The 15,565-nt window shown below is 46.8% G+C and overlaps 1 protein-coding gene across 2 annotated transcripts in view; it reads right to left on the reverse strand.

Moving 5' to 3' along the window:
* Positions 1-860: 860 nt before the first annotated feature.
* The window catches only part of ESYT1 (extended synaptotagmin 1), a 420,895-nt gene continuing 406,190 nt past the window's right edge, over positions 861-15,565 (reverse strand). For both annotated transcript variants that reach the window (XM_069230578.1, XM_069230579.1), the window contains exon 31: positions 861-2,102. In XM_069230578.1, coding sequence (XP_069086679.1) covers positions 2,069-2,102 — 34 coding nt within the window. In that variant the 3' untranslated portion in view covers positions 861-2,068. The remainder of the gene's footprint in view (positions 2,103-15,565) is intronic.

Here is a 15,565-nt window from a genome sequence, read left to right on the forward strand (position 1 = left end):
TCAATCCGGATTTACATTGATGGTGCGGAAAAGAAGGAACTTAGATGAGCAAGCTGGGGTGGCGCCTATGTAAGCACTGCACACGTCTATTCCGGGCAGAAGATGCCAAACGGAGCCAAACGAAGCCACATACTGGTGCGCAAGGGGATTGCTCAAAAAACTTCCAAATCGAGTCTGACACCTAGGAATATTCTAAGGTAAGGTGTCTGCGGCTAGAAGTCTCTAGATAGACAAATAAGCAGGACGTGCGCTTAAAAGAGACAGTCTCCTTTCTAGAAAAAAGTGGGTTCTTTTCACTTTTAGTCATAAACACTGAAGATGGAGTAAGGAGATTGGAGTCTGATGGAGGAGACAATCTCCTCATGAAGTAAGGAATGTAACAAGGAAGATAAAGAGGAGGTTATGCATTTATGTTGATGCGAGCATTAATAAGGTCAAATGTCAGATCAGAAAGAAAACGTATCAATGAAAAGCAGTCATAAAATGGATTACTCCTAGTTGCAGTATTTTTTAATATAGCATATGGAAATAATTATAGTAGGATATACCATAGGGTAAAGATACGTAAGTAAGCTCTGCACATATTCACAGTAGATTAGCATGGATTGTTCCCAATTTAGGGCAAGTGCAATGGCCGACAGCTATTTTGTGACCCAAAGATGCTCTTTGCACTCTCGGGCCTAATTCTACCCCTACACACTGGTCTCAACACCACATTTTTTCTTTTAAAAAAAACTCACAGAACTAAACAGGCACATTGCATAGTAGGTAGATAAATAATTGCAGGTATAAAACACACGCAAAAAATATAACACTTCAGTCTGTAAAAGAGTAATACAAAAAAACAATAAAAAATAGCATGTTTGTGGCAAGAAAAAGGCATGGTCCCCCATGAAAATGGTGGCAAGACCCACAATTGCTACTTATTTCTTTGGTGCAGTTAAAAGAATGCTATGAAAGCCAGAGGAAGGAAGGCAATGGCGCAAACATTCACGTTTTTGTGGATGGGTGTGGTCTCTTTCCAGCGCAAGGGTGGACTTGAAGAGATGGAAAACTGAGACAGAGAAAATGAGAGAACAAGAAAGGGATAGGTTTGAATCTGCTCAGCAGTTCCTGCTGGGCCTCCTTTGTCATTGTTGTAGAAGAGACTGTCTCAGTCTCTGGGCATCATGACTGGTGTAAGAAATTCTGCCTCCATACGCAGATTATATTTTTTAATACCTCCATTCCCTGGCAATTGTGCCTTTTCTGATGCTTTTAAGGGAAACGTAGGAAGCACTGATGCTGCAAGGGAAGAAACAGAGTTGGAGGGTTAGGAGGGGGTGAAAGCCTGTCTCAAATAAAGGTAAACCACTAACAAGGAATGGTGCCCCTCAAGGCTTTTGGCTTCCAGATCTCACTCGATCTGACCTGCCTTGAAAGAAGCACTTTAATACATGATCATTTTCTATCAACTGATGATTGTGCCCCACTCATGCCACCATTGTTTATGAATCCTTACGGCCAAAGCTTCGAGTATACCTAGAAATTCTCTTCATATGGGTAACTTGCTCAAAGGTGCCTAGGACACAACTTTAAAACATTGAAGGACAAATAAGACAGCAAATGTCTCTACTCCAGTTGCACAGCTAACAATGGTCTTCTGAAAGGACTTCTCCATGATACCTCCATTTAGACTTTACCACTATGTGCATGCCTCATAAAATATCTCAGATCCACCCCAACATCCACAGGTCTTGACTAGCAGTCAGGGGGGGTTGGTCCTTCTATTTCTGGATGGGGAAAACAGACAATGTCCTTGAAATGCCAACACCACCACCTCATACCATTGAGACTTAGACTAGTAGACAGCACTTCCATTTGTTTTTGTTCATAAGCATGTGCTTTGTGGGCCAGCTCCTTTGTGGAATCAGTATCAACAGAAGAGTGTTCATTGAGACTACAGATATTCAACAAGGGCACAGGGAGTTGGGCTGGAGAGGCTGGCCAGGTGCAGCTGGGAGATGGGGGAATCCTTCATTCTTATCTTAATGTTCCCGAGTGGAAAGGAGAAGCTGAGGAATTGCTGCTAAATGCTGTCTTTGTCCTCTGTCAGCTCGAACCTGCAAGTGAAGAAACAGAAGCACATGTGAATACTGGATTGGATATTCGGAAGAAAATGGCTGTGCCCTACTTGAGTCTTTGTTTCACAATGAAACCTAGATGGCAAGCTAGAATCTTTCTTCACTGTTGATGGCTTGGCTTTTGGTAAGTAAGGATAGCACATGCTGGCAGCACCACAGAGTGAGTGTGTGTGTGTGTGTGTGTGTGTATGTATGTATACTTAGGCGTGGATGCCCACTTGCCCATTTCTCACCTTTCAACACTGCAGAATGCAGCTGCTAGAGATAAAACTGCACTGGCATTTAAAGCAGACATGAGCAGGCTTCATCCCTGATTCAGAGCGCCCTAGAAAGGTCCACAGTATCACAATCAGCAATGCTCATTCGACATCCTGTCCAAATCTTTATGACTAGCTCAACATATTCACATTCAGCACCCACGTTCTATTTTGCACCACTGGGTGAGGGAATCTGTATATGATTATAATAGTAGATCTCACATATTTGTACAACCTCACTAAAAAGTTAAGGAAAAATCTGATATTCATGGAGGAGGAAGGGTTCTCCATGACCTCAGCAAAAATTCCTATTATGGAGAAGTTACTTTCCTTCTGTAATGCTATTTCTGGAGGATACAACTTCTTTCCACAGATTCCTCAACCAAGGAATATCCCCATATGCCATACCGCATCCAGAATCTTTTTCTAGTAGCACTAGCTTTTCAGTACAACCAGGTAGTGTCATGCAAATCCAGTCATTGCTCAGCCTGTCCTGAATGTGACAATACTGTCCATAATATGGCGGGGCCTTGTGTGCTGGCATCAGTTCCTTCATATATCTCTATACCTTAACAAGGTGTATGCAGATAAATCATGCAAGCTTAACAACAGCAGACAATTTGACAGCATAGCATAAGACATTTAGATACACCTTGAAGACTTAATTCTGGCACTATCTTGGAAGGGGAAATCTGCTGGAAGATACAGTATCCACCAGAAATAGAACTGCCAAAGGTAAGGAACATGTTACTTACCCAGAAGACATCTGTGGCATCTAGTGCTGTATATTCCCATGCTGTGCATACTCCTGTCCTCTAGTGTTGGGCCCGGATGTGTGCAAGTTGTTTTTCTTACGAAGAAGTCTTTTGAGTCACAAGGTTCGGTGATTCCTCCTCTTGCTGGTAATGTGCATGGGAGTCGACTCCCTTGTTAAGATTGTTCTCCCCCATGAGGCAGGTGAGATGGGAATGAGATGCGGAGCGACATACAGAGGGATGTCCATGTGAAAAAAAGGGAAAAGTGGTAAAGAATATAAAGATAACTGCAATGGCCAAACGTGTCCAGGGAGGAGGGTGGGCACCTATGAATGTACAGCGCTACATGCCACGAACAGATGTAAATCGGGTAACATTTTCCGTTGAAGGCATGTGTAGCTGTTGATACACATGCTGTGCATAGATTGAAAAGCAGTACTCCCAAAAAGTGGTGGCTGACCTGTGGGTGTTGCAGTAGATTGAAAAAGTGTACGGAGTACGCCTGGCCAGCTCTGGCCTGTTGTGGGTAAGCACATCCACACAGCAGTGTTTTGTAAAGGTGTGTGGTGCAGACCAGGCAGCTGCTTTGCATATGTCAGCTATTGGAATATTCCCCAGGAAGGCCACAGAGGCTCCTTTTTTGTGGTTGGAGTGGGCTTTAGGAGGAACAGATAAGGTTCAATTTGCTTAGGCATCTCATGTTTGGATGCATCTGGCAATGCCTGATTTGGAAAGGCCTTTCTTTTGTGAGGTTTTGAGAAAGCGACAATTAGTTGCTGATTCCTTCTGAAAGATTTTGCCCTGTCTATATAATACATGAGGGCTCTTTTGAAATCTAATTTGTGAAGAGACATTTCTGCTACCGAGTCTATCTGAGGGAAAAACACAGGGGGTTCTCTCGACCAGTTCAGGTGGAATTGAGAAACCACCTTTTGAAGCAATTTAACGTTGCTGCGTTGGACAACTTTGTCCTTATGTATTTGAAAGAAAGATTCTTTTAGGGTTAGTGTCTGAAGATCACTGACACCCTGAAGGGAAGTAATGACAACCAGAAAAGCCACCTTCTATAAGATTAACTGAAGGGGTGGAGAGGCTCAAAAGGGGGACCCATGAGTATAATGAGGAAGATATTAAAGTTCCATGATGGAGCTGGTGGGGCTTGAGGAGGGATTACCCTTTTGAGTCCCTTCATGTAAGCTGGGATACCTGGAATGCTGAAAAGGGAAAGATGTTCACTGTTCTGTAGGTAAGTGGTCACAGCGGCTAGATGGAGCTGAACAGAAGGGAATGCCAACCCACAAGTTTGTAGATTCAGCAGGTAGCAAACAATGTCCTGTACTCTAGTTGTGAGGGGGTTACTATGTTTTGAGTAATGGCTGGTAGCATGCACAGGTAGTGGGTCAAAGAGCTTCTTTCAGCATGGCCATGCATTCAGGAGGTAATTTCAGGTATCCAATTTCTAAGACTTCAGGAGCCAGATCGCAAGATTGAGAATCTTGTGGTCTGCCTGCTGTATTTCTCAATGGTTTTGCTTGAGAATGTCCAGCCTGATCGTGAGTCTCATGTACAGAACCACTGAGAATTCCAGAATTTTTGTGAACCATGGTTGGCGGGCCCACATGGGGGCCACTAAAATGAGAGTGAGGGATGTCTGGCGTAACCGCGGAACCACAAATGGAAGCAGGAGGACAGATGGAAAAAGCGTAGGCAAATATCTCTGACCAGCTCATACACAGTTCATTGCCTTTGGACTGTGGGTTTGGGAACCTGGATGCGAAGTTTGGGCATTTCCCATTTTCTATAGTTCAAATAGATATATTTGGGGAAAACCCTATCGCTGGAAGTACTGGTGGAAGACTTGCCAGTGGAGTTCCCACTTGTGGACTTGTTGCTGTATCCTGCTGAGGTGGTTGGCAAAATTGTTGTCCAACTCCGGGAGGTATTCTGCTAGTAGGTGGATTTTGTGATGGACAGCCTGCCGCCAGATGTGCTGGGCCAGAGGAGAGAGCAGTGAAGACCGAGTACCCCTGTTTTTGAAGGTGAAACATGGCTGTGGTGTTTTCCGTTTGGAAGAGGACAACTTTGTCCACCAGATGGTGAAGGAAAGCTTTAAATGAAAATTGAACTTCTAGGATTTCAAAAAAATGTATGTGAAGACCCTGGTGTTTGGGTTCCCAATGTCCTTGGATGGTCAAAGTTTGCAAATCTGCTCCCCATTGCAAAAGGGAGGCATCCGTTGTGATAGGTCTCCTGTGGAACTGGGTTAAGGAAAGGCTTTCCCTACAACACATTTTCGGTGCTCAACCACAGGAGAGAGTGACAACTGCAGCAGCTGACCAACACAAGATGTTCCCAATGACCCTCCACTGGAGACCATTGCTATGCTAAGCATTCCTGCAACAGACATGTGTAGTCTTTAGTGTGGCACTATTACAATGCAGGAGGCCATCATGCCTAGAAGGCGAGTAACTGTACTGGTTGTGACCTGTGGTTTGGTTGGAAGTGGGGAAGGGGTGTCTGAAAAGACTGTTTTCTTGCTACATTGGGGTAGCCCAGCTCTGTTTCTGAGTTGAGGATTGCTCCTAAGTAAAGCTTAATATGTAAATGGCCCCTGACAGGCATCATGTCCTTAGGGGCAGGAAGGGGACGTCAGGGTTTGATGAGTGTGTCAGGGATTGTTTTGGGGATGGACCTTTGCCTCGACCTCTGGAGTTATTACCCCTATAGGTGCCTCCTGAAAAATCTATTCCTGAGGGTGACAGGGCCTTTGGGCGATTGTACACTGTGGAGGTTTCAGAAGAAGTTTGTTTTGACCCTACACAGAAGGGAGTGCAGCGAAAAGAACCAGTAAAAGGGGGCACTGGAAGTGCACCCTTTGCTGCCTCAGTATTCTTTTAATCTTCTCAAGGACGTGGTCCATCTGGGCCCAAAAAGATGTTGGCCATCAAAATGGAGGTCCAGCTAGTTCTGCTGTAATTCAGGTTTGAAACCTGATATATGCAGCCATGCATGACATCTGAGAAGAAACTCCGAGCAGCAGTGTCAGCGGAACCAAGGGTACATTGCATGATAGTGTTTGAAATTAATTTCCTTCCCGAAACCAACTTGTATCCTCTTTTCCTGTGTTCCTCTATTAAATTCCTAGTGGCTCTGTCCTATCTGCCAAAGAGACCTACGGAATGTGGTTAGCGGACTGCGCTTCCACTCTTTACCCTGCAGCATCTAGTATTTTACTTTCTTTATCAGGCAGGGGAGCATCTCCGGTTGTTTGGCAGTTAACCCTTCTCTGCACTGTATGTTTCACAAAAGGGTCTGGGGAAGGCTGGCATCTAATGTAAAGGTGGATCTTATGGGCATGCCTTATATTTTTTATCCACTTGAGAAGTAATTACCCAAACACGGACAGGGTCCTGGAAAATATCAGCAGTGTGACGTAACATACCTTTAAGTATACAGAGGTTTTGTGTAGTGCATGAGTGGAAGAGAGGGTCTCAAATAGGAACTCCTCTTCTATTGGATCTGAATGAAGAGGAACTGTATGGGTAGGCAGGCCCCAGCTCCAGTGAGGAGCTACTGATATGTGGATGAATAATCAGGCGTTGGGGGGGGGGGAATGGGGATAGGGTCTACCGCCTCTATATCCTCATTTTACGGAAGTGGTGACCCCTGTGGAGTGTAGGAAAATGAGCCCCAATGTAGAAGTGAGGGGTAGGCGAGTCCTATGTTGTCTGTGCTGGTGACAGAGGAGCAGGTAGTGGTCTGGTGACCTTGTCTGTTTTTTTCCCTGTCTTGAGGAGATGGGGCTTCATCCAGGGCTTCCTGGAACGAAAACGACCATTTCGGTGGATGTATGGCAATTCCAGGTGGGCGGGTGATGATCAGGCCCACCTGAGGATTCATTGCCAAACGTCTCTGTAGAGAATCAACCTCTTTTTAGAGCTGATGGATGAGTGGCTTGACTGCGACTGAGTTGTGGCAAAAGTTGAGGGTCTGTGCCTACCATGGTCTGAGGGCTGTGGTGGTCTGATGGCCTTCCACTGATGTTCCTGGGCAGATGTGTGGTCTTTTGTGGAGACCTGCTCAGCCTGCAACCTGTGTTGATGAAGGGAAGGATATGTATTCATGACTTGCTATGCTGCTGGAATGTACTTGATCTCCAGGTCAGAGCTGATGCTGTCCTCTGGTGAGAACGCCTCTGTCGGTTGCAGACGCCTCAACGAGGTGTTCTTGAAACTTTACATCGCAGAGGAGGTTCATTGGTTTTTCGCTGCTCCTTCGTGACATCTCCAAGCGACGGGCCTGATGGTCATGGAGGGTCATCTTCGACCTGAAGGAGAGGCAAGCATCACAAGCGAGCTCATTCTGCTTTGGGGAAAGGCAAAGATTACAGGACCAATGGTTGTCAGTCCATGGATATTTTGGGTGTGACCACCTCCCCCTTTTTAGGTTTCTATGGGCTGGGTGAGGTGGCCTCTGAATGCCACCAGACTGCTTTGAAGGGCTGTAGGAAGTTGGCTCTGTATGTGCTATTTCAAAGTAAGGAATAGCATGCACAGAGTCCAAGGGTTCCCCTTAGAGGTAAAATAGTGGTAAAAATAGATAATACTAATGCTCTATTTTGTGGTAGTGTGGTCGAGCAGTAGGCTTATCCAAGGAGTAGTGTTAAGCATTTGTTGTACATACACACAGACAATAAATGAGGTACACACACTCAGAGACAAATCCAGCCAATAGGTTTTTGTATAGAAAAATATATTTTCTTAGTTTATTTTAAGAACCACAGGTTCAAATTCTACATGTAATATCTCATTCGAAAGGTATTGCAGGTAAGTACTTTAGGAACTTCAAATCATCAAAATTGCATGTATACTTTTCAAGTTATTGACAAATAGCTATTTCAAAAGTGGACACTTAGTGCAATTTTCACAGTTCCTGGGGGAGGTAAGTTTTTGTTAGGTTAACCAGGTAAGTAAGACACTTACAGGGCTTAGTTCTTGGTCCAAGGTAGCCCACCGTTGGGGGTTCAGAGCAACCCCAAAGTCACCACACCAGCAGCTCAGGGCCGGTCAGGTGCAGAGTTCAAAGTGGTGCCCAAAACGCATAGGCTAGAATGGAGAGAAGGGGGTGCCCCGGTTCCGGTCTGCTTGCAGGTAAGTACCCGCGTCTTCGGAGGGCAGACCAGGGGGGTTTTGTAGGGCACCGGGGGGGACACAAGCCCACACAGAAATTTCACCCTCAGCGGCGCGGGGGCGGCCGGGTGCAGTGTAGAAACAAGCGTCGGGTTCGCAATGTTAGTCTATGAGAGATCTCGGGATCTCTTCAGCGCTGCAGGCAGGCAAGGGGGGGATTCCTCGGGGAAACCTCCACTTGGACAAGGGAGAGGGACTCCTGGGGGTCACTTCTCCAGTGAAAGTCCGGTCCTTCAGGTCCTGGGGGCTGCGGGTGCAGGGTCTCTCCCAGGCGTCGGGACTTTAGGTTCAAAGAGTCGCGGTCAGGGGAAGCCTCGGGATTCCCTCTGCAGGCGGCGCTGTGGGGGCTCAGGGGGGACAGGTTTTGGTACTCACAGTATCAGAGTAGTCCTGGGGTCCCTCCTGAGGTGTCGGATCTCCACCAGCCGAGTCGGGGTCGCCGGGTGCAGTGTTGCAAGTCTCACGCTTCTTGCGGGGAGCTTGCAGGGTTCTTTAAAGCTGCTGGAAACAAAGTTGCAGCTTTTCTTGGAGCAGGTCCGCTGTCCTCGGGAGTTTCTTGTCTTTTCGAAGCAGGGGCAGTCCTCAGAGGATGTCGAGGTCGCTGGTCCCTTTGGAAGGCGTCGCTGGAGCAGGATCTTTGGAAGGCAGGAGACAGGCCGGTGAGTTTCTGGAGCCAAGGCAGTTGTCGTCTTCTGGTCTTCCGCTGCAGGGGTTTTCAGCTGGGCAGTCCTTCTTCTTGTAGTTGCAGGAATCTAATTTTCTAGGGTTCAGGGTAGCCCTTAAATACTAAATTTAAGGGCGTGTTTAGGTCTGGGGGGTTAGTAGCCAATGGCTACTAGCCCTGAGGGTGGGTACACCCTCTTTGTGCCTCCTCCCAAGGGGAGGGGGTCACAATCCTAACCCTATTGGGGGAATCCTCCATCTGCAAGATGGAGGATTTCTAAAAGTTAGAGTCACCTCAGCTCAGGACACCTTAGGGGCTGTCCTGACTGGCCAGTGACTCCTCCTTGTTATTCTCATTATTTTCTCCGGCCTTGCCGCCAAAAGTGGGGGCCGGGCCGGAGGGGGCCGGCAACTCCACTAGCTGGAGTGTCCTGCGGTGCTGTGACAAAGGGGTGAGCCTTTGAGGCTCACCGCCAGGTGTTACAGCTCCTGCCTGGGGGAGGTGTTAGCATCTCCACCCAGTGCAGGCTTTGTTACTGGCCTCAGAGTGACAAAGGCACTCTCCCCATGGGGCCAGCAACATGTCTCTAGTGTGGCAGGCTGCTGGAACTAGTCAGCCTACACAGACAGTCGGTTAAGTTTCAGGGGGCACCTCTAAGGTGCCCTCTGTGGTGTATTTTACAATAAAATGTACACTGGTATCAGTGTGCATTTATTGTGCTGAGAAGTTTGATACCAAACTTCCCAGTTTTCAGTGTAGCCATTATGGTGCTGTGGAGTTCGTGTTTGACAGACTCCCAGACCATATACTCTTATGGCTACCCTGCACTTACAATGTCTAAGGTTTTGTTTAGACACTGTAGGGGTACCATGCTCATGCACTGGTACCCTCACCTATGGTATAGTGCACCCTGCCTTAGGGCTGTAAGGCCTGCTAGAGGGGTGTCTTACCTATACTGCATAGGCAGTGAGAGGCTGGCATGGCACCCTGAGGGGAGTGCCATGTCGACTTACTCATTTTGTTCTCACTAGCACACACAAGCTGGCAAGCAGTGGGTCTGTGCTGAGTGAGGGGTCTCTAGGGTGGCATAAGACATGCTGCAGCCCTTACAGACCTTCCCTGGCATCAGGGCCCTTGGTACCAGGGGTACCAGTTACAAGGGACTTATCTGGATGCCAGGGTGTGCCAATTGTGGAATCAATGGTACATTTTAGGTGAAAGAACACTGGTGCTGGGGCCTGGTTAGCAGGGTCCCAGCACACTTCTCAGTCAAGTCAGCATCAGTATCAGGCAAAAAGTGGGGGGTAACTGCAACAGGGAGCCATTTCTTTACAAGGGCACATTTGGTGCCCTTGTTTCATAATCTAGTTTGCACCAGTTCAGGAACCCCTGGTTCCTTCTCTGGCACAAAACTATGCAAAGGACAGGGGAGTGACCATCCCCCTGTCCAGCTCCTTCCCTAGGGAGGTGCACAGAGCTCTGAGCACAGAGGTAGGTAGAGGCATCTGGGAGCAACTGACTGGTTAGGCCAGGTAGATGATGTACCTGACCCGGTCTGATAGGTGGGTCACCCCCAGAGAGTGACCAACCCCCTTTTAGGGTTACTTAAGGGCTCCTCCACGGGTGGGTCCTCCGATTAGCCGAGCAGGACTCTACAAGGAACTCTTTGCAAGACGTCTACTGCTCCTGGCCTCTTGAACCGCTGCTGGTCTGTTTTGGAACTGAAACAAGACTGTATGCATTTGGGAGGGCTCCCACTGCAACATTGTTTCTCCAGCTCCTGTGCATTCTCCAGGGTCACAAAGACCCTGTTTGCTTCCTAGAAGCAAGAAGGAATCTCCTTTGGAATGAAGGAGTCACTCCCCTGGATCCGCAGGCACCTCAAGACAACAACAACCGGCTGGTGGATCCTGCTGTTCTACAGACAACGAAAAGCTCTGCAACACAGGTGGTGTTTCTGTGGTCCTCTTTAGGTCCCTCTTCTCTTCTGATTCACTTGGGAGACTGTGGACCCCTGCTGAAGCCACTAGAACAGCAACCCTGTGCACTGCAACTGTTGCTCTTGCCAAGGCTTGTTTGCTCTTCCTCCATGGAAAGGCTGGTGCACCGCCATGGAAAGGCTGGTGGAAAGGGGGCATCGTGGGCCCCTGCACTGCCCACGATGCCCCCTTTCCACCATGCCTCTTGGCATGGGCATTGCAGGGGCCCCCATGCACATCGCTATCACGCATTCCACTGCCCGAATTACGGATAGTGGAATGCGTGACTGGTGCTGCTGCATCCACTGCACCGTCACATTGCAACCGGCTACAATGTTACGGCTCTGTTTCCTGCCGGCCCAGCCAGAAACTCAAAATAGGGCCAGTGTGGTTTAGCCCGCAATGGCTGTCTAGTAGCGATGCGGCCCGCCAAACTCATAATGAGGCCCCTGGTGTGGTTCTTTCCTGTGAACACCTACTAACTGACTTGTGGTATTGTAAGCACTTCTCCAAGGTCAGCTTTAGCTGCTCACAACCGCTACCCCTATAGAGCTCTTGCTATCTGGGCACCAAAACACTATCACTAAGGGTTGCCTAGAATCAGTATAGGGTGCCACACCATAGGTGTGCACCATGAACTGAGCCAGCCTCCTACAAGCACAGCATGTGTATCTACAGCCACACATTCCTCCAAAGAAACGTTTTCTCTTGTGGTTACTACTACTCTCTAATCACTCATCTGATGTGTTGCAAAGGAGTATCCACCAGGAGGCAGAAATCAGCAGTGCCAATCAGACAAAAGATATGCAGAACAGCTCTAGGAAAGTAGCCACCATTCTGTGCCTGAAGAGCCAGACAGTAATGCTTGGCAAAAGTGTACAAGTGCAAAGTGACCATCTGGCAAACACAAGCCAATAGGCCTTTAAACAATGTGCACCAATCCCAAACAGTGGGTAATACTTAGATGAAGCATAATCCTAATGCAAAAAGAGACCCAAAACGAAATACGTTCTTGCTTTGATGTAAGGACCCTTGTATCTCTACAAGACTGCTGGATTGGGGCGGCAGCACCTTTGATTGCAGGTGACTGAGTCACTCCCACAACAGTTAGTAGTTGTTGGTTCAACCCTTCCGGCTCTCTAGCAGCACCTCACCAAAACACAAACAGTAAAGGTGATTTCTGACAGCCTAGCGCATGGACTCTGAAATCATCTCAGTGAATTGTAGTGGAACAAGTCTTACCCTTTTCACTCGTTTTACACACATACTGGCAAGAAAGAAGATGCAGGATTTTTTTCAATACATTTATTGAAAAGTCTGCAATCTACGATAAAACGCATGAGCTGCAATGATTAGGATAATGACAAGAGACAAAATCAGGATTGTAAGAATAAGTGATGTGAATATGAACAATCCCAATATTTTGCAATAAACATGAATATACAAATTTCTCCCTATAAGCATATTATCTACCCTAAAGCTAACCTAAACCTAATCTGCCCAAGCCATGTACATGAGAAGCACCCCAACCCCTGTTACCTCAGAACAAGGTCGGCCTCCAGTCCCCAAATCAGGTGATGTAGAGATGCAAAGGCTGAGGTCTAAATGACCTTGCTCTCACAGAGTGTTTATTGTTTGTGCAGACATCCAGACGTGGGTATGTAGCTAAGTGTTGGATTGTGTGCACAAACTTGGATCGTCAACACCATAACAAAAATGCCTGACGTTCATATTCTGTGAAGTGAAACAACATGATGACAATCCAATACGTAGATTACTGATAGTGACACTTTCACAGAACGGCAACTGGTTATAACATAAAAACATTTCTTATAAAATGCGAAAACTGCAAGTACTGCTAAAATGAATAAAAGTTGAATATTAAAACAGAGCATGTTTATCTAAGTAAAAGGGTACAGGCCTGCAAGCCGAGGCTAAGCTAAACTCCTGTACCCGGGCAAACTAAAATGGATCCATGACAGCTTGATCACTGCTGTACCCTACCTTTCCGCAGAAAACCTAACAAAAATTTGACCATCCACTCAATCTGGACTCATGTTAACAATGTAATATGATTACAGTCCAGCTTGTGCACACGCTACTCCTCTGTGGAAGGGTGAGGAGTGGGAAAGAAGCAAGGAAGAGTGACAGACACACCCGTATGGAAGACCAACACCCCTTTGGCAAATAGGAGGGTCAAGAACAAACACTTCCAAGTAAAAGACCATAAACAGTGGCTGGACCCATAGGAGCGCCAGTTCCCTAACCCAAGTCCAAAGTAATCACTGCTAAAGCAAATACTGAGTCAAAAGATGAACAGAAAAGCTATCGATCTGTTCAAATACGAATTCCTTGAGGAAGGTAAACATGTATAACAGACTTTTTAAGAATTGACCTACCAGGCGTGATCTGAATAGAGGTCTGGTTGAGAAGATACAAGAGTGTAGTGGTCATAGCACGTACCCTATTACATTGGAGTCTCCAGACCCTACTGAGTGAGGGAAACTGCAAAGCACAGAACATCTGACAGTTGAGTCGTAAAAGGGTCTAAACCAGCAGCCTGGCATCAAGAGACAAACTTGTCCTTATACACAACATAAACAAACTTTGTGAATGGTTTCCAGGAAACCATAATGAGGACCCCCACTCCAATGGAAGACTGAAGACCTCTATTTGGCATTATTCAATATGAAGGCTAAACTTCCCAAGGATTGGGGTTGAGGACCCAACTACCCCGTTACAAAACAGATCTGCACTGCTTTAAAGAGGGAGAGGAGGCTGAACACTGACTTTCACTGATCCAGCATTCCAAATTCTCCTTCACCAGTCTGGGGCGATGAGAATCAGCTGCATGCCATCATCACACACTTTATGCAACCCCACTGAGATGAGGGGAATTGGAGGGAAAGCATGAAGTAGGTCTTGTTTGTTACCATCTCAGGAGGAAGGCATATCTCAGACAGCCATATGGTGGGAAAAAGCAGGGCGCAGAAGAGGGGACATTTTCTAATGCGAACCGTGGCAAAGGCCGATGAAGGGACGTCCCAACCGGGAGAAGACCAACCCTATAATTCTGGCACTAGTCATTTTCCAGAGACTGACAACTCAAAACTTCTGCACTCACATTCAATGCCTGTACCAAATGGGCTGCTACTAGACAGGCTCTGCTCAAAAGAACTCATTGTCACCAGCCTACTGCCTTCCAGCACAGGATCCAGGAGCCTCAACCCCTCTATTTCTTCAGGTAATTGATGGTGGTAGTGTGTTCTCCGAGAAGACCTGTTCTACATGCCATGAGATGGAACAAAGGAACACATTCAAAGGTAGATGGATTGCATGTACAGGGATTATTAGGCAAATGAGTATTTTGACCACATCATCCTCTTTATGCATGTTGTCTTACTCCAAGCTGTATAGGCTCGAAAGCCTACTACCAATTAAGCATATTAGGTGATGTGCATCTCTGTAATGAGAAGGGGTGTGGTCTAATGACATCAACACCCTATATCAGGTGTGCATAATTATTAGGCAACTTCCTTTCCTTTGGCAAAATGGGTCAAAAGAAGGACTTGACAGGCTCAGAAAAGTCAAAAATAGTGAGATATCTTGCAGAGGGATGCAGCACTCTTAAAATTGCAAAGCTTCTGAAGCTTGATCATCGAACAATCAAGCGTTTCATTCAAAATAGTCAACAGGGTCGCAAGAAGCGTGTGGAAAAACCAAGGCGCAAAATAACTGCCCATGAACTGAGAAAAGTCAAGCGTGCAGCTGCCACGATGCCACTTGCCACCAGTTTGGCCATATTTCAGAGCTGCAACATCACTGGAGTGCCCAAAAGCACAAGGTGTGCAATACTCAGAGACATGGCCAAGGTAAGAAAGGCTGAAAGACGACCACCACTGAACAAGACACACAAGCTGAAACGTCAAGACTGGGCCAAGAAATATCTCAAGACTGATTTTTCTAAGGTTTTATGGACTGATGAAATGAGAGTGAGTCTTGATGGGTCAGATGGATGGGCCCGTGGCTGGATTGGTAAAGGGCAGAGAGCTCCAGTCCGACTCAGACGCCAGCAAGGTGGAGGTGGAGTACTGGTTTGGGCTGGTATCATCAAAGATGAGCTTGTGGGGCCTTTTCGGGTTGATTATGGAGTCAAGCTCAACTCCCAGTCCTACTGCCAGTTCCTGGAAGACACCTTCTTCAAGCAGTGGTACAGGAAGAAGTCTGCATCCTTCAAGAAAAACATGATTTTCATGCAGGACAATGCTCCATCACACGCGTCCAAGTACTCCACAGCGTGGCTGGCAAGAAAGGGTATAAAAGAAGGATATCTAATGACATGGCCTCCTTGTTCACTTGATCTGAACCCCATTGAGAACCTGTGGTCCATCATCAAATGTGAGATTTACAAGGAGGGAAAACAGTACACCTCTCTGAACAGTGTCTGGGAGGCTGTGGTTGCTGCTGCACGCAATGTTGATGGTGAACAGATCAAAACACTAACAGAATCCATGGATGGCAGGCTTTTGAGTGTCCTTGCAAAGATAGGTGGCTATATTGGTCACTGATTTGTTTTTGAATGTCAGAAATGTATATTT

The sequence above is a fragment of the Pleurodeles waltl genome, chromosome 4_2 (assembly GCF_031143425.1).
Source record: "Pleurodeles waltl isolate 20211129_DDA chromosome 4_2, aPleWal1.hap1.20221129, whole genome shotgun sequence".
In the NCBI taxonomy this organism is placed as follows: Eukaryota; Metazoa; Chordata; class Amphibia; order Caudata; family Salamandridae; genus Pleurodeles; species Pleurodeles waltl.